The sequence below is a fragment of the Mastigoproctus giganteus genome, chromosome 6 (assembly GCF_048544385.1).
Source record: "Mastigoproctus giganteus isolate SK-2022 chromosome 6, ASM4854438v1, whole genome shotgun sequence".
Taxonomy (NCBI): domain Eukaryota; kingdom Metazoa; phylum Arthropoda; class Arachnida; order Uropygi; family Thelyphonidae; genus Mastigoproctus; species Mastigoproctus giganteus.
The window spans coordinates 112,431,218-112,457,413 of NC_143580.1; the positions used below are offsets into that span (position 1 = coordinate 112,431,218).

The window sequence follows — 26,196 nt, forward strand, 5'->3', positions numbered from 1 at the left end:
TAAAAATTATTTTTTGTATCCAATGCATTTGTGACCACATCGTAGTATACAATCAAATTGGCCAGACAAGATTTCCCCTTAACAAACCCATGCTGCACCTGAACTATTACTGCAGTCTTGTCTAGGTGATTCTGCATCACTTCTTTAACCAGTGACTCCATTATTTTCCCTGGAATAAAAGTTAAACTAACGGGTCTATAATTATTTGCGTCACCCTTTGAAACCCCTTTGTGAATTGGCAATACAATTCACAAAGGATGCTCTCATTATTATGGCTAAAGGCTTAATTATTTCCCTCGCTGCCTCCTTCAATATAACTGGATAGATTCTATTGGCCCCAAGTGCCTTTTTTATGTTTAACTTCAACAATTTCTCTTCCACTTTGCTCTTCATTAATACCAAATCATTTAGCTCAATGTTAGTTTGGTAAACTTCTGTTCTCGTCTTCCTTACAGAATTCCTCTTGTGTGAATGTAGATGCAAAATGCTCATTCAGTTTGTCAACTATGTAGCAGGATCATCAACAGTAAAATCACCAGCATCAAGTGGACCAATCTGATTCAACCCCTTCCTTCTAGAGTTTATATAAGTAAAGTCTTTGTTGTTTTTCTCTGCATGCTTTGCCAAGAATTTCTCGTAATCAGCCTTCGCTTGCCTAACCTCCTTTGTGACTTGATTACAGACGAGCTTATATCGGCCATAGGATTCTGTGTCACCTGCAAATTTATATGCATCCCACACATTTTTGTTCTCTGCCACAAGCCTCATTAGTTCATCTGACATCCATTTAGGCCTAAATCTTGAAGAGTATTTCTTAGTTGGTATGAAAAGCCTAGTAGCTTCCAAGATTAATTCCCTGAAGGCCTCCCATTTAGAATTCACTGTTTTTAACATCATCAGTTGATCCCACTGTAGAGAATTCAAAAACTGCCTGAGACCACTGCAGTCACCTTTGCGAAAACAAAAACCATTCCCTTTACCCTTGATGGTAGTTACATCTTTAAATAAATCCCACACCAGTAGACTATGATCACTGTCACCTAGTGGTTCCTTCATCTGCAAATTCCTAATGCATGAGTCATCACTGCAGACAATCAGATAAAGAGTATTACTCCTCCCTCTGGTTGCTCCTCGAACATGTTGCTGTAAAAAACAATCCTCCAATAAATGCACAAAAGTCTTGCTAGCGTGCGAGTGACCAATCAACAAATTCCAGTCAATATCTGGAAAATTAAAATCCTCCATTAGAAGACATTCTGATTTAATGGCCCATTCTAATTTTCTGTATAACTGTTCATTGTACTACATTTGTTTCTTGCCTAACAGTTATACCCCCTCCTCCCTTCCTACCCAGTCTATCCTTTCTGTACACATTGCACTCCCCAAATTCCAATTTTACACTGCTTACATCTGTGTGACATCATGTCTCTGATATCCCAACAATATCTGCCTGTGATGTCTTGATCAGCACTTCAAATGCATCAATTTTATTTACTATACTTCTGACATTAGTGTACATGCAAGTATACATGCACTTGTTCTTACTCTTAGTTACCCTAACACAGCCCATGTATTTACTTGTTCAATGATGACTCCCAGCAGCTCTTGAAATCCCCAGCAACTTTCTTGAATAACTTCTGCATCTGCCTGCACCTACTGTTAATCTTTTAGTCTGTGTATCTCCTCTCCCAAGCTTGCAGTTTTCCGACCCAACTAATACTGCCTCGATAGCATCAGCAAATATTCTTGCACCCTTTCTATTTAAGTATATCGCATCCCTGTAGAAGCAGTCTCTCCTGTTAACAAGTACAGACCAGGTTGAAAAAAATTCTACCCCATGAGCCTTGTACAATCTTTCCAGGGACGAATTGACTGACATCATGTACTCCCTCCTATCGTGTCTGGGCAGAATTGCAGACACTTTCAAATTTAACCCTAACTCACGACTTTTTTTGCAACATGACCTGTACTTGTTAAGTAAATCTGCAGATCTCCTACTCTTAATGTCATTGGTGCCAACGTGTACAACAATATCACCTTTTGTGCCCTTAAAAGATAATATCTGCTAACAAATTATTGTTGCCCAAATTATTTGCTATATGATTCCTTTCGCCTAATAGGTGGTACTTGTGCATATGCCCATTCTGATATACCCTGTCAGAGACTTGGCAATTTGGAATCTCCACTTTTTGAACTTCTCTGGCTTAAAATCCCTCTACCTCATTCTGTCAAATTCATCTGTTGTCTGTACCGTTCTTCCAAACTCCACAATCACTTGGAGCACTTCAACTTCCTCTCTTTGCAACTTGACTTTCTCCAGTCCAACTTTCCTAACAGTGAGGTAATTTTCCTTGGTGATTTTAATGTTCACAACTTCAGATGGCTTCCGTTTTCTAGTCACACCGACCCAGCTGGTCGAGATGCTGAGGCTTTTGCAATTACTAAGGACCTTGCACAGATATTTAATTTACCTACAAGAATACCGGACAATCCTAACAATACAGCCAGCATGCTTGATCTTTTTCTCACAAACAACCCTTCTAAGTACATGGTCATTTAGTGGTCCTTTAGGAACCTCAGATCAAAACTTGGTGATTGTCTCTTCTCCAATAGAGCCTTCAGCTTATGGCTATTCTCAACCTCATGTTGTTTGGCATTACAAGAATGCAATGTTTGCTCAGATTGTGTCAGTGAAATTATTCTTGTAGGAATGGAATCCTTTATCCCACATTCCACTTTTAAAATCTCATCCTTTATCTAAACCATGGTTTTCCAATAAATGTGCTAAGGCTGTTCAAGAGAAGAATATTGCATATCATAATTGGCTTGTTTCTAATTCTTCAGTTTTACTTCATATCTGCCTACACCAAAGCTTGCAACAATTGTAAATCAGTTATTAATCAGTCCAAACTAGAGTTTGAACAGGTTAAGAGTAGAAAACTTGCTTCTTGCCCTAATGGTCTATTGCCAAAGCTATTGGGCTCAACTTTTGCCCATCTCTGCTCCCACATCTGTCAACACCAGATGGTTCTGTTGTCACTTCAGCCAAGGATAAAGCTGACCTGCTAGCATCCCATTTTTCTTCCAACTCATGTATTAATGATCTTGGAAAAATACCTCCCACCATTCCCAACACACTCCATTCAATGCCTCCTGTGGCCTTCTATCAAAAGGATGTCAGAAAGATTTTCACAAATCTAATGCTACGAAAGCGCCAGGTCCTTTTTTAGCATTAGCATTAGTAGAGGCATATGTTGCAAGAAAGCAAGCTTATTCAGCATCAGCCAAAAAAAAAAAAAAAACACACCACTCCCATTTCACCCCTCCATTCGTTCAAAATACCTGTCCAGTTGAGCCTTAAATTTGTTTAGGCTATCAACTTCAACAACAAGTGATGGAAGTCGGTTCCACCAACCAACCACCCGCTGGCCAAAGGCAAATTTCCGCACATCTATCCGACATCTGTCCTTCCTCAATTTGAATTTATGCCCTCTGAGGTGATTATTCTGAGCAAGATGAAGAATCCCATTGGCATTGAGCATGCTCAAACCATTCAAAGCCTTATACACCTCTATCAGATCACCTCGCCGGTGCCTAGTCTCCAGACTCTGTAATTTGCAAAACTTAAGCCTTTCTTCGTAAGAGCAACCCTTTGTTCCATTCACTAATCTTGTTGCCCTTCTCTGTACCCGTTCCAGCAGCTCTACATCCTTCTTGAAATGAGGCCTCCAGACCTGTATACAGTACTCAAGATGTGGCCTAACCATTGCCTTATACAAGGGAATAATCACCTCCTTATCCCTGCTAGAAAAATTCCTGTATATCATTGACAAGACACCATGAGCTACTCTTGCAGCTCGTCTGCACTGCTCAGAGAACTTCATATCTGCCTGCACAATTACCCCCAGGTCCTTTTCATTCTCCACCACTGTCAGTGTAGTACCGCAGAGTTGATACGTTGCTCTGTGGTTACTGTTTCCCATATGTAGTACTTTACATTTGTCAATATTAAACTTCATTTGCCACCTCTCAGCCCATCTGTTCAACCTTTCCAGATCCTGTTGCAGCAGCATAGCATCAGTAGTGTCCTTAACAACTCTGCCAACCTTTGTATCATCTGCAAACTTGGACATTAAACTTGATATACCATCATCAATATCATTCATAAACACCGAAAACAACAACGGACCTAACACTGAACCCTGAGGAACTCCACTAATAACATTAGTCCACGTTGAGTAGTGTCCATTGATTACCACTCTCTGTCTTCTCCCCCTCAACCACCCCTTTATCCGTAGCAGCAATTTGCCTCCAATGCCACACTGCTCCAATTTGTGCAGCAGTCTTCCATGTGCAACAGTATCAAAAGCCTTTCTAAGATCCAAATATATAATAACAAAGTTATTCCCTGCATCCAGTTCTTTTGTGACTACATCATAGTATCCAATCAAATTGGTCAGGCAAGACCTGCCCTTAACAAAACCATGCTGCGTCTGAGCTATAACTGAATTCTTGTCTAGATGATCCTGCAGTGCTTCTTTAACCAGTGCCTCCATTAATTTACCTGGAACAGAAGTTAAACTAACAGGTCTATAATTACTTGTGTCAGCCTTTGATCCTCCTTTGTGAATTGGGGTTACATTTGCACATCTCCAGTCTTGCAAGAATATTTGCTGATGCTATCGAGGCAGTGTTAGGTGGGTCGGAAAACTGCTACTTTGGGGGGATACAAAGACTAATAGTTTAACAGTAACCGCAGGCAGAGGTGAAGGTGATTCTTGCACAACTTCTATTAGAATAAGAAGCGACCTGGAGCGAGGGGTGTTGGGGGTTTCAGGGACGGATGGCAGTCATCATGGAATAGTTGGGTATATGGGATGTGTTAGGGTAACAAGGAATAGGCATAGGAGCATGTATGCTTGCATGTATACCAATGCTAGAAGTATAGTAAATAAATTTGATGAATTTGAAGTGTTGGTCAAGACATCAAAGGCGGATATTGCTGGGATAGCAGAGACGTGGTGTCACAAAGATATAAGGAATGCAGAACTGGAATTTGGGGAGTACAATGTGTACAGAAAGGATAGACAGGACAGAAAGGGAGGGGGTGCTTTGCTGTTAATTAAGAAAAACATAAAATCAAAGGAAGTGCACCCAGTTAATATAGATGAACAGTGCTCTGTTGAGTCAGTTTGGTGTGAGATAAGCACTGCGAAAGGAAAAATAAGAGTAGGAGTGTGTTATAGGACTAATGACTTGAATGAGTACAATGAACAATTGTACAGAGAAATAGAGTGGGCCAGTAAATCAGAATGTCTTATAATGGGGGATTTTAACTTCCCAGATATTGACTGGAACTTGTGGGTTGGTCACTCACACACTAGTCAGACTTTTGTGGATTTATTGGATGATTGTTTTCTGCAGCAGCATGTTCGAGAGGCAACCAGAGAAAGTAACACTCTTGATCTGGTTATCAGCAGTGATCATTCGTGTATTAAGAATTTGCAGATAAAGGAACCACTAGGTGGCAGTGATCACAGTGTGCTGATGTGGGATTTACTCAAAGAGGTAACTACCGTCAGGGGTAAAGGAAAGGGTTTTTGCTTCCGTAAAGGGGAGTACAGTGGTCTCAGACAGTTTTTAAATTCTGTACAGTGGGATCAACTGACGATGTTACCAACAGTAAATTCTAAGTGGGAAGCATTCAAGGAATTAATCGTGGAAGCTACTAGACTTTATATACCGATTAAGAAATATCGTTCAAGGTTTAGGCCTAAATGGTTATCAAATGAACTAATGAGACTCGTGACAGAGAAGAAAAATGCATGGGATGCATATAAATTATCAGGTGACGCAGAAGCCTGTGGCAGATATAAGCTAATCTGTAATCAGGTCACAAAGGAGGTTCGGCAGGCGAAGGCGGATTACGAGAAATCTTTGGCAAAAGATGCTAAGAAAAACAGCAAGGATTTCTTTACTTATATAAACTCTAAAAGGAAGAGGATGAATATGATTGGTCCACTTGACATCGATGGTTCGACTGTTGATGATCCTGCTCAGATAGCAAACAAACTGAATGAGTATTTTGCATCTACATTCACACGTGAGGAATTATTACAGTTTGAAAATGGAAGAAGGTTATCAAATTGTAGCAGTGTGCTTAATGATTTTGTAATAACTGAGAGCAAAGTGGAGGAGAAATTGTTGAAGTTAAACATAAGAAAGGCACCTGGGGTGGATGGGATCTATCCAGTTATTTTAAAGGAGGCGGCAAAGCAACTAAGCAAACCCTTAGCCATAATTATGAGAGCATCCTTGGACTCAGGGGAGGTTCCCACGGATTGGAGATGTGCAAATGTGTCCCCAATTCACAAAGGTGGATCGAAGGGTGACACGAGTAATTACAGACCAGTTAGTTTAACTTCTGTTCCGGGTAAAATAATGGAGTCACTGGTTAAAGATGCATTGCAGGATCATCTAGACAAGACTGCGGCAATAATTCAAACACAGCATGGGTTTGTTAAGGGAAAGTCTTGTCTGACAAATTTGATTGGTTATTATGATGTGATCACAAAGGAACTGGATGCAAAAAATAATTCTGATATCATATACTTGGATTTCAGGAAAGCTTTTGACACTGTTGCGCATGGAAGACTACTGTACAAATTGGAGCAGAATGGTATTAAGGGTAAGTTGCTACAATGGATAAAAGGATGGTTAAGTGGGAGAAGACAGAGGGTGGTAATCAATGGGTGCTGCTCTTCATGGACTAATGTTATTAGTGGAGTCCCACAGGGTTCGGTGTTGGGTCCACTGTTGTTTTGTGTATTTATCAATGATATTGATGAAGGTATATCAGGCTTAATGTCGAAGTTTGCAGATGACACAAAGGTTGGCAGGGTTGTTAATGACAGTAATGGCAGTGTGCTACTGCAACAGGATCTAGATAATTTGGGCAGATGGGCTAAGAAGTGGCAACTGAAGTTCAACCTTGACAAATGCAAAGTACTGCATATGGGTAGAAGTAACCCCAGAGAAACGTACCAACTGTGTGGTACTACACTTAAGGTGGTAGAAAATGAAAAAGACCTGGGAGTAATTGTGCAGTCAGATATGAAATTTTCTGAGCAGTGCAGACAGGCTGCTAGGGCGGGTCATGGGATTTTGTCAATGATATATAGGAATTTTGCTAGCAGGGAAAAGGAGGTGATTGTCCCTCTGTATAAGGCAATGGTCAGGCCACGCCTTGAGTACTGCGTACAGGTCTGGAGACCTCATTTTAGGAAGGATGTAGATTTGCTTGAGCGTGTACAGAGAAGAGCAACATGATTGGTGAGGGGAATGAAGGGATTCTCTTACCAAGAGAGGCTTAAGTTCTGCAAATTGCAGTGGCTGGAGACTAGACACCTGTGCGGTGATCTGATTGAGGTCTATAAGGCCTTGAATGGGTTGAGCACGCTGAATTCTGATGGGATCCTTCCACTTGTTCAGATTATGAACCTACGGAGACATAAGTTCAAATTAAGAAAGGACAGATGTAGAATAGATGTGCGGAAATTTGCCTTTAGCCAGCGGGTGGTTAATTGCTGGAACAAACTTCTATCTGTCGCTGTGGAAGTTGATAGCTTAAATAAATTTAAGGAGGAACTGGACAGGCATTTGGAGGGAATGGTGTGATTTTTTTTTTTTTTTTTTTATGGCTGATGCTGCATAAGCTCCTACACTTGCTTTCTTGCATCATGTGCCACTACTACTACTACTACTACTATGGGCACCTCCCCTGAGTCCAAAGAAGCTCTCATAATTATGGCTAGGGGTTTGCTTACTTCCTTTGCTGCCTCCTTTAATATGACTGAATAGATCCCATCCACCCCAGGTGCCTTTTTTATGTTTATCCTCAACAATCTGGATATGAGCAAATTTCCAAGCAGAAGGAAAAACATCTTTGGAATAAGAAAGTGAAAAAGGCGGCAAAGAATAGGAGTAAGTTCAGGAGCACAGGTTTTGAGAACAAGTGGAGAAATACCATCAGGACCTGAAGCTTTCTTAGCATCAAGATTTGTCAAAATTCTTCTGATATCCTTTGCAGGTCTTGCATGTTGGGAATAGTGGGAGGTGTTTTACCAAGATCATTAATACATGAGTTGGAAGAAAAATGGGATGCTAGCAGGTCAGCTTTATCCTTGGCTGAAGTGACAACAGAACCATCCGGTTTGAACAGAGATGGGCAAAAGTTGCGGCCAATAGCTTTGGCAAGAGACCAGAATGCTCGGCTACCATTAGGGCAACAAGCAAGTTTTCTACTCGTAGCCTGTTCAAACTGTAGTTTGGACTGATTAATAACTGCTTTACAATTGTTGCGAGCTTTGGTGTAGACAAAAAATGAAACTGGAGAATTAGAAACAAGCAAATTGCAATATGCAACATTCTTCTCTTGAACAGCCTTTGCACATTTATTGGAAAACCAAGGTTTATTTAAAGGATGAGATTTTAAAGTGGAGCGTGGGATAAAGGATTCCATTTCTGCAAGAATAATTTCACTGACACGATCTGAGCAAATGTTGACATCAGAAGTTTTGAAACAGTAATCCGACCAAGGAAAAGAAGAAAAGAAGTCACGCAGGTCATCCCATTTTGCATTCTTGTAATGCCAAACAACAGGAGGTTGGGAATAGCCATGAGATAAAGGTTCCATTGGAGAAAAGACAATCACCAAGTTGTGATCTGAAGTGCCTAAAGGACCTCTCACTTCGGTTATGTACTTAGAAGGGTTGTTTGTGAGAAAAAGATCAAACATATTGGCTCTATGATTAGGATTTTCCAGTATTCTTGTAGGTAAATGAACAATCTGTGCTAGGTCATTAGTAATTGCAAAAGCCTCAGCATCTCAAACAGCTGGTTCGGTGTGACTAGAAATGGAAGCCAGTTGGAGTTGTGAACATTAAAATCACCAAGGAAAATTACCTCACTGTTAGGAAAGTTGGACTGTAGAAAGTCAAGTTGCAAAGAGAGGAAGTCAAAGAGCTTCAAGTGATTAGTGGAGTTAGGAGAACGGTAGAGACAACAGATGAATTTGACACAATGAGGTAGAGAGATTTTAAGCCAGAGAAGATGAAAGAGAGGAGATTCCAAATTGCCAAGTCTCTGAGAGGGAATATCAGAACGGATATATGCATAAGTACCACCTTTGAGGCGAAAGGAATCACACAGTGAATACTTTGGGCATCTGAGATGAGCAGTAGTTGAATCAACTGATAACTGAGATTCTGTCAGAAAAAATACATGGTGTTTTTCAGACTGAAAGTGGAAATGGACATCGTTGAGATTAAAATTGAGACTACGTATATTTGTGAAAATGAATTAGGAAGTGCTTGGGAGGTTTAAATCTTTTTGCAGATAAGCTTGCTCTATTGGTTTGACAATTCATGGTGTATTCAATAGTAAGAAAAAGTGGGTGGGACATGCTGTATGAAGTAATGAAATTTTTGGATAGGGCATACAAATGGTAAGAATATACCCAGATCCTTGACATAACGTGGCTTCGACAATGCTCCCCCATACACACTACTCGGACTCCCTGCAGTCACTATCTGGCAGAATAGAGGTAGCAAGATTATACACTAGCTGATCCGGAAGCCTCCTAGAGAGTTACCAATAGGTTTGGTCCAGTGTACTAACTAGCAGCTGGCATGCGAACACCGTTTTAGAGCTGTACCCTCGAAATGTAAGGAATATTGGATCTCGCCATGATGTTCATCATAACCTCAAAAGGCATCAATCATACTGCATGATGGAAGAGATAGGGAAGGGTTGACCGGAACTTAGCTCTAGAGACTAAACATGGATTCCACCACTATGAGCCTCCAATAAGCAAAGTGGTGTATTGCACCAGTTGATGAGAGTCATCTACCACCTAGTACTGCCTGGTAACATAGAGGGGCGGCATTCCTCCATGTGGTGTGGGTGCCACCTTGACCCCTACTTACGTTGGTTCACACCTGGGTGGTCACCCACCATGTACTTGTACATGGAGGTTATACCCAGGATTACTAACAGTCCCACCATTGTGAAGGTGCAAGCAGAGGATTTGGCTGTCACAGACCGTCCAGACTTTGCCAAAATTGGATCCACTTGATTTGAATGTCACCTGAATATCAGTTCCATCAGCGTTTTAGACTCCCAGGTAGCAAGTACAGCTTCTCTGGCATATCTGAGAGAATGTCTGTGACAACCTCAAGGACCAACGTTTGGGTTGGTGCTGATTTATGCATTAAAGGGTTGCTGCTGATAATCAGATTAAGAGTATTGCTTTCATTTCTTTCCTCTCTAACATGCTAGTAAAGAAAACAATCTAATAAATCCACAAAATCTTGCTGTGTAAGTGATAAACTCACAGAGTCCAGTTAATACTTACAATGTTAAAAACCCATTAAAACACATTTTGAATTGAAAGCCAACTCTATAACTGTACAATTGTTCATTATACTGATTACATCATTAGGCCTATAACACTCTTACTCTCATTTTTGTTTTCCAGTCGAATGCCACAACAAACTGATTCAATGTTGCACTAGCCACCCATGTCCACTGGATGCACTGCCTGAGACGTTTGTCAAGGTTTTGGCGCATTATAGCCCAAGTTGCTGATGCGCCAATAAAATTCTATCAATCAATCAATCAATCAAGCACTGCCTGAGATTTTGATGTGCTTTTTCTGAACTAAGAGCATAATTTCTCCATTCTCCTAACATGTTTAACTCTCCATATTCAAATTCTGAATTCCTTATATCTGAGTGATACCATGTCGTTGATATCCACATGTTTGCATTTGAAGACGTGATCAGTAGTTCAAATTTATTAAATTATTTACTATGCACATAGCATTAGTATACATGCAACTGTTTTTAATCTTAGTAACTCTAACACAGCCGAAGTATTTGTTTGTTCTATGAACATGCAGCAGCCTTGCTTTCCAGGCTGCTACATGTTCATAGTAGCCTGCAGCTACTGTTAATCTATTAGTCTGTGTGTATCCCTTAGGCTAACAGTGCCTCGAAACATCAGCAAATATTTTTGTACCCCCTTCTTATTTAGGTGTATCCCACGCCTATAAAAACAGTCTCCTATTAATGAGCACAGACCATGCTGTGAAAAATTCTACCTTATGAGCCTTGCATAATCTTGTCAAGGGTCGAATTAATTGACAAGGCTCTCATCACATCGTATAAGATGTGATTATTATTATTATTATCGTTGCTCTTATATTATTTCTCCCTGACTGGGGGATTCCACTCTGTGACAGGTACTGCTACCAAGTATGCAGAGTGGTTGTAATGTCTGGTGTTACTGTTAGTTGAGGAATTCTCTGACTATCGTACAGGTGTTCAGGATTGTGACTTTCTGGAGTTCCTTGTAGGTGTTTGCTGGGAGATCTGTTGCTGCTAGGCTGCTATGTAGGGTCTTTGGCACCATACCTGTGGTCGACACAATGATTGGGATGGTCGTTACTTCTTGCATATGCCACATCTCCTTGACCGCATGTCTCAGGTTCGTGTACTTCTAATGTTTTCCTCATGGGTTTTCTGGACATTGCTAGTGTTGGGCACTGCTATGTCAATCAGGTAAGTAGCCTTTTCCATCTTATCCACAAGGGTTATGTCCGGTCTGTTGTGTGGGATGGTCTTATCCATTATTATGGCACAGTTCCAGTATAGCTTGTGGCTTGGGGTTTCTAGTACTGTCCAAGGCAGTAATAGAGATTAATATAATTATAATAATTATTATAATAAAATAATTATAATTATAATTATTAGCCTTATGGTGCAAGGAAGCCTGAGGCTTATGCTGCACCAGGCAAAAAAAAAAAAAAAAATTCTGAATTACCCTGAGAGAGAGAGAGAGAGAGAGAGAGAGAGAGAGAGAGAGAGAGAGAGAGAGAGAGAGAGAGAGAGAGAGAGAGAAGTAGAAGGGAATCACCAAGAAAGAGAAGAATGATGATATCCAGCTCAGGACCCTGGGTGTGCCAAGCCCAAACTCATCAGATGTGTGCCCCTGGGGTTGTTATTATTATTATTAATAATAATCGCATCTTATACTCTCTGTCGTGTCTAACCAGAATTGCAGACACTTTTAATTTCAGTCCTAACTCGTGACTTTTCTCAACATTGCTCTATACTTGTTAATTAAATCCTCACATCTTCTATTCTTAACATCATTAGTACTAATGTGCACAACAATACACCTTTTGTGCCCTTAAAAGATGATAGCTGCTGTACATCATATACTTTAGTCCCTGACAGACATACCCTAGTCCTAATTTACCTGTTCTTTTTTGCACAATATTTCCTGTTTCCATGAAAATCGAGTCACCAACTTTAGGCACTTCAGTGGGACCAAGGATTTCTGCTGTGCAGGATGTCATGTATTGTCTAATGCTAGAGCATGGGCTCAAGCATTGAGCTGGGTGGCTGTGTGCTTGATGGATCTCTCTCTTTTAATCCTTTGAAGGAATCAACCCTAACCTTCAAGCACTTATATAATTCCAACAGAACACTAAATTTGCAGCAAACATATCCAAAGCCATCCCTATAGCTGTACCATGTCCTACTAAAGGTAGCTTCACAAATAGGGCACAAGTAACATACATATCATAATACTCATTCGTAGTATTGCCAGTGCTTTGGTTTGGGGGGGGGTCTCCTGAACCAAAGCATCCCTGCTACTTTTGAGTCCTTTCCTTGCTGCTTCAGTCTGAGGCATGATTTTAGTTTAAACTTAATTTAAACAAACAAAAAAAAAATGAAATCAAGAGATTGAAAAGAATAATGCTGCACTAATCCCACTTATTTGATGGCAGTACAAACTACTCTATTTTAGTTTACATTATGTACTAAGTGATAAAGTTATTTATAAAATCACATTTGTACACTATAAATTTAGAGTTTAAAGGCCTAACAAACACACTTCTGACACCGATTAGCTGCTACAAAAGTATGTAGAAAACCTCCAAGTAGTGCCCATATTATATATATGGGCACTGCTTGGAGTGCCCATATATATAATATTGTTATGTAACTATAACAATGATGGCAGAGAATAGGAACATTCTTATATCGATACTGAGATACTCTGGTCATATTCCAACTATTTTACTTCAATGGTTTTTTCCCCCTGTAAAAAGGCAAAGAAAAACTGTTGGGTTGACAAGCAGAAAAATGTCAAAAAATTGGAGTTATTATCTAATCCAGATTGTTTGCAGCTACACATGTGACATTTAAGCAATATCAAAAATAGTTATTTATTTAGAAATATTAATAGAAATAAATAGACCCTTCCATGTTTCACATATGCATACCAAATGCAACAGTCCAACAGTCCCGTCGTGATTCGCCTTCTTTAGGCTCCATGGAAGCAACAGGTGAATTTTTCTGTCTTGGATCCCACACTTTAACACTTCCTGCAAGATTACTTTTTTTATGTAACACTTTATAATGAATACTGAAAGAAACTTAAGCATGCTAAAGAAAAGATTAAATTATTAAAATCAATAGCAGTATGTTTGAGAAGATATCATTAAAGAGTAATTAATTTTCATGGCACTCAACTATATCCATAACAAGTTAATGCATGCAGTTCATTACATTTTTATTTCTTAAATTAACTGAATTGTTTCTTTTTCTGTGATTGATATATGTGAAAATTAAATAACTAATTATGTACGAAATATTTAATAAAGACTTTTCTACATGAAGAAGTCTAATAAACTTACTGGTATGCAAAGAAAAATTAGAGCTCAACAATCAGAATAACTAAATAAAACTGGCTGTGTTTCAGAATTCAATCATCATCATCATCAGCCATTTTCAATCCACTGCAGGATGAAGGCCTCTCCAGCAACTTTCCAGTTCCTTCTGTTTTGAGCACTGGCCATCCATTTACTACTCAAAAACTCATGAATTTCATCTATCCATCTCCGCCTTTGTCTTCCAGGTTTTCTTCTAGCTCCTCTTGGGTACCATTCTGTTATTTTCTTAGTCCATCTGTCATCATGTCTTCGAGCTATGTGTCCTGCCCAAGACCATTTTAGTTCTTTAGTTTTGATAAGAATGTCCTTTACTTGAGTTTGCTGCCTAATCCATGTGTTTCTCTTCTTATCTAACAGTCTGATTCCCAATATAATTTGTTCCATTCTTCGCTGTGTAGTTCTTAGCTTCTCTTCCATTCTTTTGGTGAGTGCCCAAGTTTCACTTCCATAAGTCATGGTGGGGAGTATACATTGATTCATTATTTTACGTTTCAGACAAACTGGGATATTGCTCTTCAGTATGTTACTATATTTCCTGAATGCTATCCATCCAAAATTTATTCTTCTCTTGACTTCCAGCCATTTATCATTATTACAGCTAATAACTTGTCCCAGATAAGTATATGACTCCACCTTTTCAATTACTGCTCCTTCAATCATTATTTCCCTTTCCGTGGCATACTTGTTCATCATTACTTTTGTTTTAGCCATATTCATCTTTAGTCCAAAATCCTTACTAACTGTGCATAACTGATTAAGATTTTCCTCTAATTCTTTGGGATCGTGGCTTATGACCACAATGTCATCTGCAAATCGTAAATGGTTTAGGTACTCTCCGTTCACATTGACTCCTTTCTGCGACCAGTCTAATCTTCTGAAAGCTTCCTCAAGGGCAGCAGTAAACAGCTTCGGAGATATTGTGTCTCCTTGTCGAACTCCTTTCTCGATTTTAAATTTCCTACTGTCTTTGTCTAGTCTAATAAAGGATGTAGCACTCTCATATATTTTCTTCAAAATCATAATATATGGAGTATCTATGCCTTGTCTTTCCAGTGCCCGAAACATTGTCTTATGCTGTATGGAGTCAAATGCCTTTTCATAATCCACAAATGCCAGGCATAATGGTGTTTTATATTCATTTTCTTTCTCCATTAGCTGTGATATTACGTGAAGGTGATCCATAGTTGAGAATCCTGTCCTAAAGCCAGCTTGCTCTTTCGGTTGATTCTCATCAAGTATTCTTTCTAATCTGTTAGTAATGACCCTTGTGAACAACTTGTAGATATGGGATAACAAGCTAATTGGTCTATAATTTCCAATTTCTGATTTATCTCCTTTCTTATGCAGCAAAACTATGATTGCATTATTCCACTGCTTAGGCATCACACCTTTTCTAATGCACTTTGTGAAGAGCCTTGCCAGTTTTTGTGTTATGTCTCTTCCTCCCAATTTTAACAACTCTACAGTAACTTCATCTTCCCCTGGGGCTTTCCGATTCTTCATTTTCTTCAATGCATGTTCTACCTCATCGGGAAGAATATCAGGTATGTCGTATGTGTTGCTACTTTGCAATCCATCTTCCCCACTGCTGGTATCATTCCCTTGCTCCTTGTATAATTCTCTATAGTAGTCTTCTGCCATTTGAATTATGCCTTCTCTGCTGTTTATAAGTACACCATCGCTATTCTTCAGTTTCAGTATCATTTGTCTTCCTGTATTACTGCTCATGGCTGCTGATTTAAATCCTTTGTTTTCCCTTAATGCTTGTTCTACTTTTCTTGTGTTAAATCTTCTTATGTCCTCTCTGAGTCTCTTTCTAATGGCTTTGCATAACTCAGTATACTCAATTTTCTCCCTGTCAGTGTTTTTCTTGCTCTTCATTTGTCGTCTTTGGTTCATCATGACAAGTGTTTCTTGACTAATTTTTTCTTCTTTGGATTTCTGTTTCCCTATAGGTTTCTTGGGCTTTATCACTTTCAGAAAGTTGTAATATTCCTCGTCGATATCTTGGTCCTGAGAAGTCTGCAAAAGCTCAAACTTGTTCTTAAGTTCCAGTACATACTGCTTTTTCTCCTCCTCTGTTATTTCAAAGACCTTTGTATTATTTACTCGAGTCAGTTTTTTCCTTTCCTTTCCTACATCTATATCAAGTGTACATCTTACCATTCTGTGATCACTTCCAACATTTACCTTATTCAGGACGGTAACATCATTCACAATATATCTTCTGTTAGTGAGGATGAAGTCGATTTCATTAGTTGTTAATCCATTTGGACTCTTCCATGTCCACTTTCTGTTCACCCTTTTCTTGAAAAAAGTGTTCATTACTGACATTCCTTGAGATTCTGCAAATTCCACAAGTCTTTCACCTCTTTTATTTCTTTCACCAATTCCAAAATTTCCTATAGTTCCTCTTTCTGCGCTGTTTTGCCTTTTTCCAACCTTAGCATTGAAGTCTCCCATAATAATAGTGTAGTGGGTTTTCTGCTCATCTAGAAGACTCTCAATTTCAGTGTACATTTCTTCAACCTCTTCATCATCATGGCTCGATGTTGGTGCATAAATCATTATAATCTTTAGCTTGTACCTCTTAGAAATCTTGAGTATTAGTCTTGACACCCTTGGTGATGTACTTTTGAATTCCAAAATGTTGTTTTTAAAATCTTTATGGACCAGAAACCCAACTCCACCTTCACTCCTTTCACTGTTTCCATTGGTGTACAGCAGATTTCCACTTGATAAACTTATAAGTGATTCATTTCTTCTTCTTGTTTCAGCCAAACCGATGATATTCCAATTCACATTTTCTAATTCCTTTTCCAGCTCTAATATCCTGTCTTCACCGATGAGTGATCGTACGTTATAACAGGCCAAGTTCAATTTCCGTGCATGGCAGCCTGGTCGTACCCAGAGATTCTTAGCACCCTCTGCTTCCACTCTGATCCTCTCGCTGCCATAAGAGGGAGAGTGAAAGCTGCTGGGGACTGAGGGCCATTTGTATTGTTGTGCTCTCATTGCTGGAGGGGTTTGGTCTTTTCCTCTTCACGCTGACCAGGCGTCTTGAAGAGAACCACTCTACACGTTCGTTGCCACCTAAGTGACGTAACAGGGCTTACCATCGAGAAGGTGTGCATGAGTGGATTTTAGGGAGGCAGGCCAACCGGACTTCTCCTAAATCTTCTGTAATAGAGAGATATTGGATCCATCAGTGTTTTAGGCTGAGTGTCTGATAACACACAGGAAACCTGTTCCCCTCTAAGCCCCAAAATTCAATATTGAAATCCAACTTTTAGCTTGGATTTTTAGGTTTGGGAGGAGTTCTCACTTGATCAAGGGAGACCAAACTGTACTACTGGACAGACAAAATTATACCACACCATGGAACACTAGTTCAGTCTATATCTCAATACCAAAAGTTCTGTCCTCCAGCATTGAAAAGAAGGTAAGGCACATACTCAAGGAACTGGAAGAGAAGAAAAACAGATGATTTCCACAAAAAACTCAATTCAAATATTGCAAACATTAAAGTGCATAAAGAGGGATTTCCTGTCAGACCCTTGATATGGTAGATTCCATCCAGGTCAAACGATTTCCAAATGGCTGACAAGGCTTCTGTCAACAGTTATCCCACAGAATCCTTTTAACATTAACAGGGAAAGTTCCTCAGTAAAGTACAATTTGTTCTTTCTAGTGGTACAGTCTGGCCCCCATGATCAAGTTTTAGAACTGCCACCAAACTCAAAATTTCAGGACTGATGACTATTTTTAATACTGAAATCTAAAAAATAACCAAATCTATTTGGTTGCTAATATTGTTTAGGGTGTAACAGTACCAAATGTCCTTTACATACCAATAAACTAATTAAAATATGTCATATGGAAAATTATCCTTATTAAATCTTTCTTACTTATCTCTCTCCACATACGTGTCCTTAAAAAAAAGTTTAATTAAATAATTATCTTTTTACCAATTAATTACTAATTTATTAAGTAACAATATGTTAGCATTTAGCATTAGTAGAGGCATATGATGCAAGAAAGCAAGCTTATGCAGAATCAGCCAAAAAAAAACAAAAAAACTCCCACTTCACCCCTCCGTTCATTCGAAATACCTGTCCAGCTGAGCCTTAAATTTATTTAGGCTATCAACTTCCACAACAAGGGATGGAAGTCTGTTCCACCGACCAACTACCCGCTGGCTAAAGGCAAATTTCCGCACATCTATCCTACATCTGTATTTCCTCAATTTGAATTTATGCCCTCTCAGGTGATTATTCTGAGCAAGAGGAAGAATCCCATCAGCATTGAGCATACTCAAACCGTTCAAGGCTTTATACACCTCTATCAGATTACCTCGCCGGTGCCTGTCTCCAGACACTATAATTTGCAAAACTTAAGCCTTTCTTTGTAAGAGCAATTCGTTGTTCCATTCACTAATCTTGTTGCCCTTCTCTGTACTCGTTTCAGCAGCTCTACATCCTTCTTGAAATGAGGCTTCCAGGCCTGTGTACAGTACTCTAGGTGTGGCCTGACCACTGCCTTATACAAGGGAATAATCACCTCCTTATCCCTGCTAGAAAAATTCCTGTATATCATTGACAAGACACCATGAGCTACTCTTGCAGCCCATCTGCACTGCTCAGAGAATTTCATATCTGCCTGCACAATTACCCCCCAGGACCTTTTCATTCTCTACCACTGTCAGTGTAGTACCACAGAGTTGATACGTTGCTCTGGAGTTGCTGTTTCCCATATGTAGTACTTTACATTTGTCAATGTTAAACTTCATTTGCCACCTCTCAGCCCATCCGCTCAACTTTTCCAGATCCTGTTGCAGCAGCATAGCGTCAGTAGTGTCCTTAACAACCCTACCAACCTTTGTATCGTCTGCAAACTTGGACATTAAGCTTGATATACCATCATCAATATTATTTATAAATACAGAAAACAATAATGGACCCAACACTGAACCCTGAGGGACTCCACTAATAACATTAGTTCACGATGAGCAGTATCCATTGATTACCACTCTCTGTCTTCTCCCCCTCAACCACCCCTTTATCCATAGCAGCAATTTGCCTCCAATGCCACACATTGCTCCAATTTGTGCAGCAGTCTTCCATTTGCAACAGTATCAAAAGCCTTTCTAACATCCAAGTACATAATATCAAAGTTATTCCCTGCATCCAGTTCTTTTGTGACTGCATCATAGTATCCAATCAAATTGGTCAGGCAAAACTTCCCCTTAATAAAACCGTGCCGTGTCTGAGCAATAACTGAAGTCTTGTCTAGATGATCCTGCAGTGCTTCTTTAACCAGTGCCTCCATTAATTTCCCTGGAACAAAAGTTAAACTCACAGGTCTATAATTACTTGTGTCAGCCTTTGATCCTTCTTTGTGAATTGGGGTCACATTTCCACATCTCCAGTCTATGGGTACCTCCCCTGAGTCCAAGGAAGCTCTCATAATTATGGCTAAGGGTTTGCTTACTTCCTTTGCTGCCTCATTTAATATAACTGGATAGATCCCATCCATCCCAGGTGCCTTTCTTGTGTTTATCTTCAACAATTTCTCCTCCACTTTACTCTCAGTTATTACAAGATTCTCTAGCTTACTGCCAGAGTCGAATACACCTCTGGCATTCCCCTCGCTGAATAACTCCTCGTGTGTGAATGTCGATGCAAAATATTCATTTAGTTTGTTAGCTACCTGAGCAGGATCATCAACAGTTGAACCATCGATATCAAGTGGACCAATCTGATTCATCCCCGTCCTTCTAGAGTTTGCACATTGCTATTTAAAGTGTATACCATTCCCTGTTCTGTTGTTTCAGAAATGGCTGCTCTCCTCAGTTTAACTGTGAAACCTCACTGGTGAGGAATTAGGCAAAGTGAAAGAATGACCTGGAAACAAAGCAATGAGATCAGGTCATTCACTCACCATGCCCACTTCCTCTCTGATGAATCTCCAAGGAAAGGCTTGAAACTACAGTACGGAGAATGGTATACACTTCAAATAAACAGTGAGGTGGTGCACTGTTTTTCAGCACTGGCTGTGTTTTTCTCCTATTATCCATGCATTTGTTGGTAAAGTATATAGTGTTTACAAGTTATAAATTATATATGTAAAAATGCTTTGGAAGCAGTTTTACACACGTAATTGATAACTTGTAAACAACTTGTTTCATCTTTTGGTGCTATTAATGGCTATCATAGAAATGATCTATGATATGCCTATTTCTACTCTTAGTCACCCTAACACAGCCCATGTATTTGTTTGTTCTACTATGACTCCCAGCAGTCCTGGAAATCTCCATTGCCTTGCTCTCCATGCTGCTGGTCATTCTAATAGAAGCAGTGCAAGAATCACTTTTGCCTCTGCCTGCGGCCACTGTTAACCTTTTAGTCTGTGTATCACACCAAACTAGCAGTTTTCCAACCCACCAAACACTGCCTCGATAGCATCAGCAAATATTCTTGCACCCTTTCTATTTAAGTGTACCCCATCCCTGTAGAAGCAGTCTCTCCTGTCAACAACCACAGACCAGGCTGAAAAAAATTTTACCCCTTTAGCCTTGCACAATCTCTCCAGGGCCAAATTGATCGACAAGGCTCTCATCATATACTCCCTCCTATCGTGTCTTGGCAGAATTGTAGATACTTTCACATTCAACCCTAAGTCAAGACTTTTTTCAACGTTGACCTGTACTTGTTGAGTAAATCTGCAGATCTCTGACTCAATATCATTAGTTCCAACATGTACAACAATATCACCGTTTGAGCTGCCCTTAAAAAATTATATCTGCTCTACAACATCATCAACTTTTGCTCCTAGCAGACATACCCTGGTCTTGTTCCACCTATCCTTGCATAATATATTCTCCATCTCCCTGACAATAGAGTCACCAGCAATAACTAGTTCTGGTGGGACCAGTGCATTCTGCCTTGGAGATTGTCTCTATGTTGCCCGATGCACAGAAGTGAGCTCTGCCGTTGAGCTGGGCAGCTGAGAGCTTGATGGGCCACTCATATTAATTTCTTCAAGGGCATTTTACCCTACACCTAAGCTCTCATTGACTGATGTCAATAAGTTCTCAGTGTTCTGATGGGCTGATGCCCATCAGAACTCTGAGTTGGTGCCTAATTTCTTGACACTCTAGACACCTAGCACACACACAAAGGCATCCTCCTTGGCTAGATCATGTCCTGTTTTAGAAAGGTCGGCAAACATTTCACATTTCGCACACTTTTTGAGACTGTGATGCATTGGAGAATCCCCCCTTCGTTTTTCCCCCAAGTCACAGTACTCTTGCTAGTCTGTGATCTTTGCTTCACAGTTCTAGTTGCAGCTTTATATATGAACAGTTGCAAAAATCATCTGTAAATGTTTTTGCCATGATTACTTTCCCAACAGCAGGAGAGAATACTCCATTTTTCCCAAAAATACAATTCAAAATCCTGTTCAACTCAAAGATTGGATACCAATCACTATCTCTTCTGCCCTTCCCAAATTATTTCAAAAAACTCCTCCCTCTCTAACACCCCACAATGACAGTTTATTCTGACCACCTTCGCTGGAATAAAAGGAATTTTGACCACTACAAATCTTATCTCAACCTCCTTTCAGCTTGACCTGATCTACTTACATGTCTTCTCAGCTTTTGATGTTGTCAACTCCCAAGCTCTTATTTCATTTCTAAAACAATTCTACTCCATTTCTGGTCAATTGTTAGCTTTACTACAAAACTCTAGCTTTAATAGAAAATCAATCCTCCACTTCGCAAAGTAAATGCATGCAAGAACCATTTTTGACTGGTATTGCTCAGGGTGCATCCTATCGGCTCAGCTGTTCTCACTTGCTAATCCCTTTTACAGCATAACCTTCCTCTCGTCTCTTATGCAGATGACCTGAAATTATGATCTATTTCCACTTATCTTCTTATAGCACTCTCTAGACAGTGCCATTGGCACTAAGAAAAATACCAGCCATAATGGAATAGCCCATGGTTCAATCAGTGTGCCAATTTTGCTTGATTGTTCACTTCACGTAACTTTCTTTTTACAGTGCTCATTCACTCACTGAAAATTGAATGGACACATATTTGCATTAAGGCACAAAAATTGCAGTTCATTTTGATGAAAGTCTGAATTCTGGTAGTGAATATGTTAAAGTGCAGATTGCAATTCTGTAGCAACTTACGGTGAATGCCGACACAATATGAGATTGATGCACTCAGTAACAAACTTAGTTTGCTCAATGCTATGTATAGTAACATTTTATAGTATTCACAGAATACGAGGATTTTGTCTTAAAATCATTTGAATCATTATAATATGCAAATAGTTTTACCATCTCTGCTTCCTGTCACCAGTTCAGGCGCTCCAGATCCAATACCCAAGCCCCCAACTCCATCTATAGAATTAATTATTTGGGAATGAGCTTTTACCGAATAAACAGGAATCTCCGTGTTTTCAAGGTTCCTAAAAATAAATCCAGTGAATCATTTATCATACATATCAAACTTGTTTATATTGTGAAATTATTTAAATGAAAAATGAATATAAGGGATTAAAATTTCATGGATCACAAAAGGTTATGAACTCAGGAGTACAAGCTATAGAAGTACAAGCTGGCTGGCATCTACTACTGGAGGAAGCTACTTTACTGTCATATATGTTAAGGAAAATGGTCTATTCTAGGCTGAAGAGGATTGTGAGCAGGCATTCACAAATACCTAATGAAAATGATACTGCTGGGAATTGGTGACCTAGGTCAAAGAAGGAGTGCATGATGATGGAAGGTATGGTATTAGAGCAACACCTGCTCTCACCTAGTCCAGGTGTTGGAATATCTGTTCAACCCTCAGATGGTTGAGCTTCCTGGGGTCTATAAGAATTGGGAAAAGTGAGAGGTGATTTCAATATGAAAGATGACAAGCCTTAAGAATCCTGTCTTAGAAAAAACAAGCCAATCAACCAGCTTATTTATCTTTTTATGTTGCAACTAATGAAAAAAGAATAAAAAGAAATACTGAATCAGGTATACTTACTTATATTCCCTCCTATACTCATATGCATCTGTGTTGAAGATCTAAATCAATGCTTCCCAATCTTTTGTCACTCAAGTCACACTTTAAGTTAAAAGACAAATATTAACAGCATGAAATAGCTATTGCCATTGAACTCAATGGAATTTTTCCTAATCTCGAGGCATATTTGAAAAGGGTCATGGCATGCCAATATGCCGAGGCACACCGGTTGGGAAACACTGATCCAGATGTTGAAAAAGGTCAAATATTAGACTCTCACATACCAAGTTCTACAATTTCAGAGGTTATGCTACAGCCCAAGCATTTATGGCTTGTGCTCGAGACATTTAAGGAAACTACCTGTAAGATGATAAGATTTCTGTTCATACGACATTAGCAGCTTATATACTACACTTTCTTGTGTGTGTCCAGGGAGTATGGGTCTCAAATTGATTCAATGTTTTTCTGCTTCAAGAAATATATGCCTAAGTTACTGACAATCTGTATTATTTTGTTGCTCAGATGAGCAACAGAAGTTAAGTAGATGTGCTGTGGAGGATCACTGCTACTGAAAGGAGAGGCTACCATATAGGATGCATTCATAAAGGTTCAATGAATGGTTCTGTTCATTCATAAAGTTCAAGGTAGTGGCTGGTCCAGCAGAGCTTTAACCTTATTGAGCACCTCATATTATGGTTCCCCCGAGGATGCCTGATTTTGTGTTTATGACATGCATTGGGCAGAAATCCAAAATTTTTCCTGTCAGTGAGCTAACAATAAACAGTTCTGCATCAGAAAGATAAGTGGAGATGTCCAGGAAGGTTAGAAGATTAGTATGAATATTAAAAGGGCAGAATAATGCAAAGAAATTAAGCTTATGTTGCATACTATCAAAATAAATAAAAATAAAATAAACTAAAAATGAAATAAAATATTCTGCATATTATCATTTTAGTAATATTAGCAGTAGCAAAATAATGCAAGATGGCCAAGATGGCAATCTTATATAGCATTAGCCATAACAAAAAAAAAAAAGGAATAAAATCACACACACACACACACACACACACACACACACACACACACACACACACACACACACACACACACACACACACACACACACACACACAGTCTATTTCTTCTAATAACACTGGATGTGCATTTTAAGAAAATGCTCTCTAATATTTGAATTATATATAAATCTACATATAGTGGTGATACTGCTAATAAGAAATTTGAACTAAACTTTTAAAGTAAATTTCAAAATTTACAAATAATTTCTTCCATCCTGTCTGAATTGTCTTAATTTTTTATAAATAAATTTTTTACAAATAAAAAATTTAAAAATACTTGTGGAGGTGCATCAGATTTATTTTGTATTTTTACAGATTTCACAAATAGGTTGTTTTTATATAAAAATACCAATAAAAATTTGTAAAAACAGGCATATAGTAGTAATGGAGGCATGTGATGCAAGAAAGCAAGCGTATGAGCTTATGTAGCATCAGACAAAAAAAAAAAAAAAAAAAAACAATTTCACACAACCATTCCCTCTAAAAATTTGTCCACTTACTACTTGAATTTATTTAAGCTATCAACTTCCACAACGACAGATAGAAGTTTGTTCCAGCAATTAACCACCCGCAAGCTAAAGGCAAATTTCAGCACATCAATTCTACAACTGTCTTTCCTCAATTTGAATTTATGCCCCTCCCCCCCCCCCAGTTTCATAATCTGAGCAAGAAGAAGAATCCCATCAGAATTCAGCATGCTCAATCCATTCATGGCCTTATACACCTCAATTAGATCATCTCGCAGGTGCCTAGTCTCCAGCCGTTGAAATTTGCAGAACTTAAGCCTTTCTTGGTAAGAGAACCCCTTCGTTCCCCTCAACCAATCTTGTTGCCCTTCTCGGAACACACTCAATCAACTCTACATCCTTCCTAAACTAAAGCCTATAGACTTGTATTCAGTATTCAAGGCATGGCCTGACCATTGTCTTATACAGAGGGATAATTACCTCCTTTTCCCTGCTAGCAAAATTCCTGTACATCATTGACAATATTCCATGATCTGCTCTGGCAGCCTGTCTGCATTGCTCAGAAAACTTCATATCTGACTGCACAATTACCCCCAGGTCCTTTTCATTCTCTACCACTGTCAGTGTAGTACCACAGAGTTGATATGTTACTCTGGGGTTACTGCTTCCCATATGTAGTACTTTACATTTGTCAATGTTAAACTTCAGTTGCCACTTCTCAGTCCATCTACCCAAATTTTCTAGATTCTGTTGAAGTAGCACACTGCCGTTACTGTCATTAACAACCCTGCCAACCTTTGTATCATTTGCAAACTTCGACATTAAGCCTGATATACCATCATCAATATCATTGATGAATACAGAAAACAACAATGGACCCAACACTGAACCCTGGGGGAATCCACTAATAACATTAGTCCACAAAGAACAGTGTCCGTTGATTACCCCTCTCTATCTTCTCCCACTTAACCACTCTTTTATCCATTGTAGCAACTTTTTGGAGCAACCATACTGCTCCAATTTGTAGAGTAATCTTCCATGCACAACAATGTCAAAAGCTTTCCTGAAATCCAAGTATATATCAAAATTATTTTTTGCATCTAGTTCCTTTATAACCACATCATAGTATCCAATCAAATTTGTCACACCCGACTTTCCCTTAACAAATCCATGCAGTGTCTGAATTATTGCTCTTTACAATTTCACGACAGAGAATACATCTAAAAATTGAAAGAGATTGCACCTGTCTGCCATTTCAATATTGGCTAGATGAATTATTGCTGCAGTCTTGTCTAGATGACCCTGCAATGCATCTCTAACTAGTGACTCCATTATTTTACCCAGAACAGAATTTAAACTAAAAAAAAAAAAAGTAAAGTGCAGCCATTATCAACCCACTGCAGGATGGAAGCCTCCTCAACAATTCATGCTGAAGGAAATGGACCATAATCTGCCACGCTGGTCCAGTGCGGGTTGGCAGATCGACCGTATTCAGCAGTCAGGGGCTTGAACCCCGGTCTACTCAAAGAGCGTGTGCTACTGCACTCCCGCTCCTGCCCACTCGGCTACGGAGGCGCCTACTGCCTTAAACTAACTGGTCTGTAATTACTTGTGTCACCCTTAGATCCCCCCTTTGTGAATTGGGGATATATTTGCACATCTCCAGTCTGTGGGTATACTTCCCTTGAGTCCAAGGATGCTCTCATAATTATGGCTAAGGGTTTGCATAGTTCCTTTGCTGCCTCCTTTAATATAACTGAATAGATCCCATCAACTCCAGGTGCCTTTCTTATGCTTAACTTCAACAATTTCTCCTCCACT

At 39.3% G+C, this 26,196-nt stretch overlaps 1 protein-coding gene across 2 annotated transcripts in view; it reads right to left on the reverse strand.

Moving 5' to 3' along the window:
• Wdr92 (dynein axonemal assembly factor 10) overlaps positions 1 to 26,196 on the reverse strand; it is a 160,239-nt gene that overhangs the window by 78,475 nt on the left and 55,568 nt on the right. For both annotated transcript variants that reach the window (XM_090375264.1, XM_090375263.1), the window contains exons 3-4: positions 22,154 to 22,284; positions 13,355 to 13,456 (exon numbers count right to left, since the gene is read on the reverse strand). In XM_090375264.1, the coding sequence (XP_090231390.1) occupies positions 13,355 to 13,456; positions 22,154 to 22,284 (233 nt within the window). The remainder of the gene's footprint in view (positions 1 to 13,354; positions 13,457 to 22,153; positions 22,285 to 26,196) is intronic.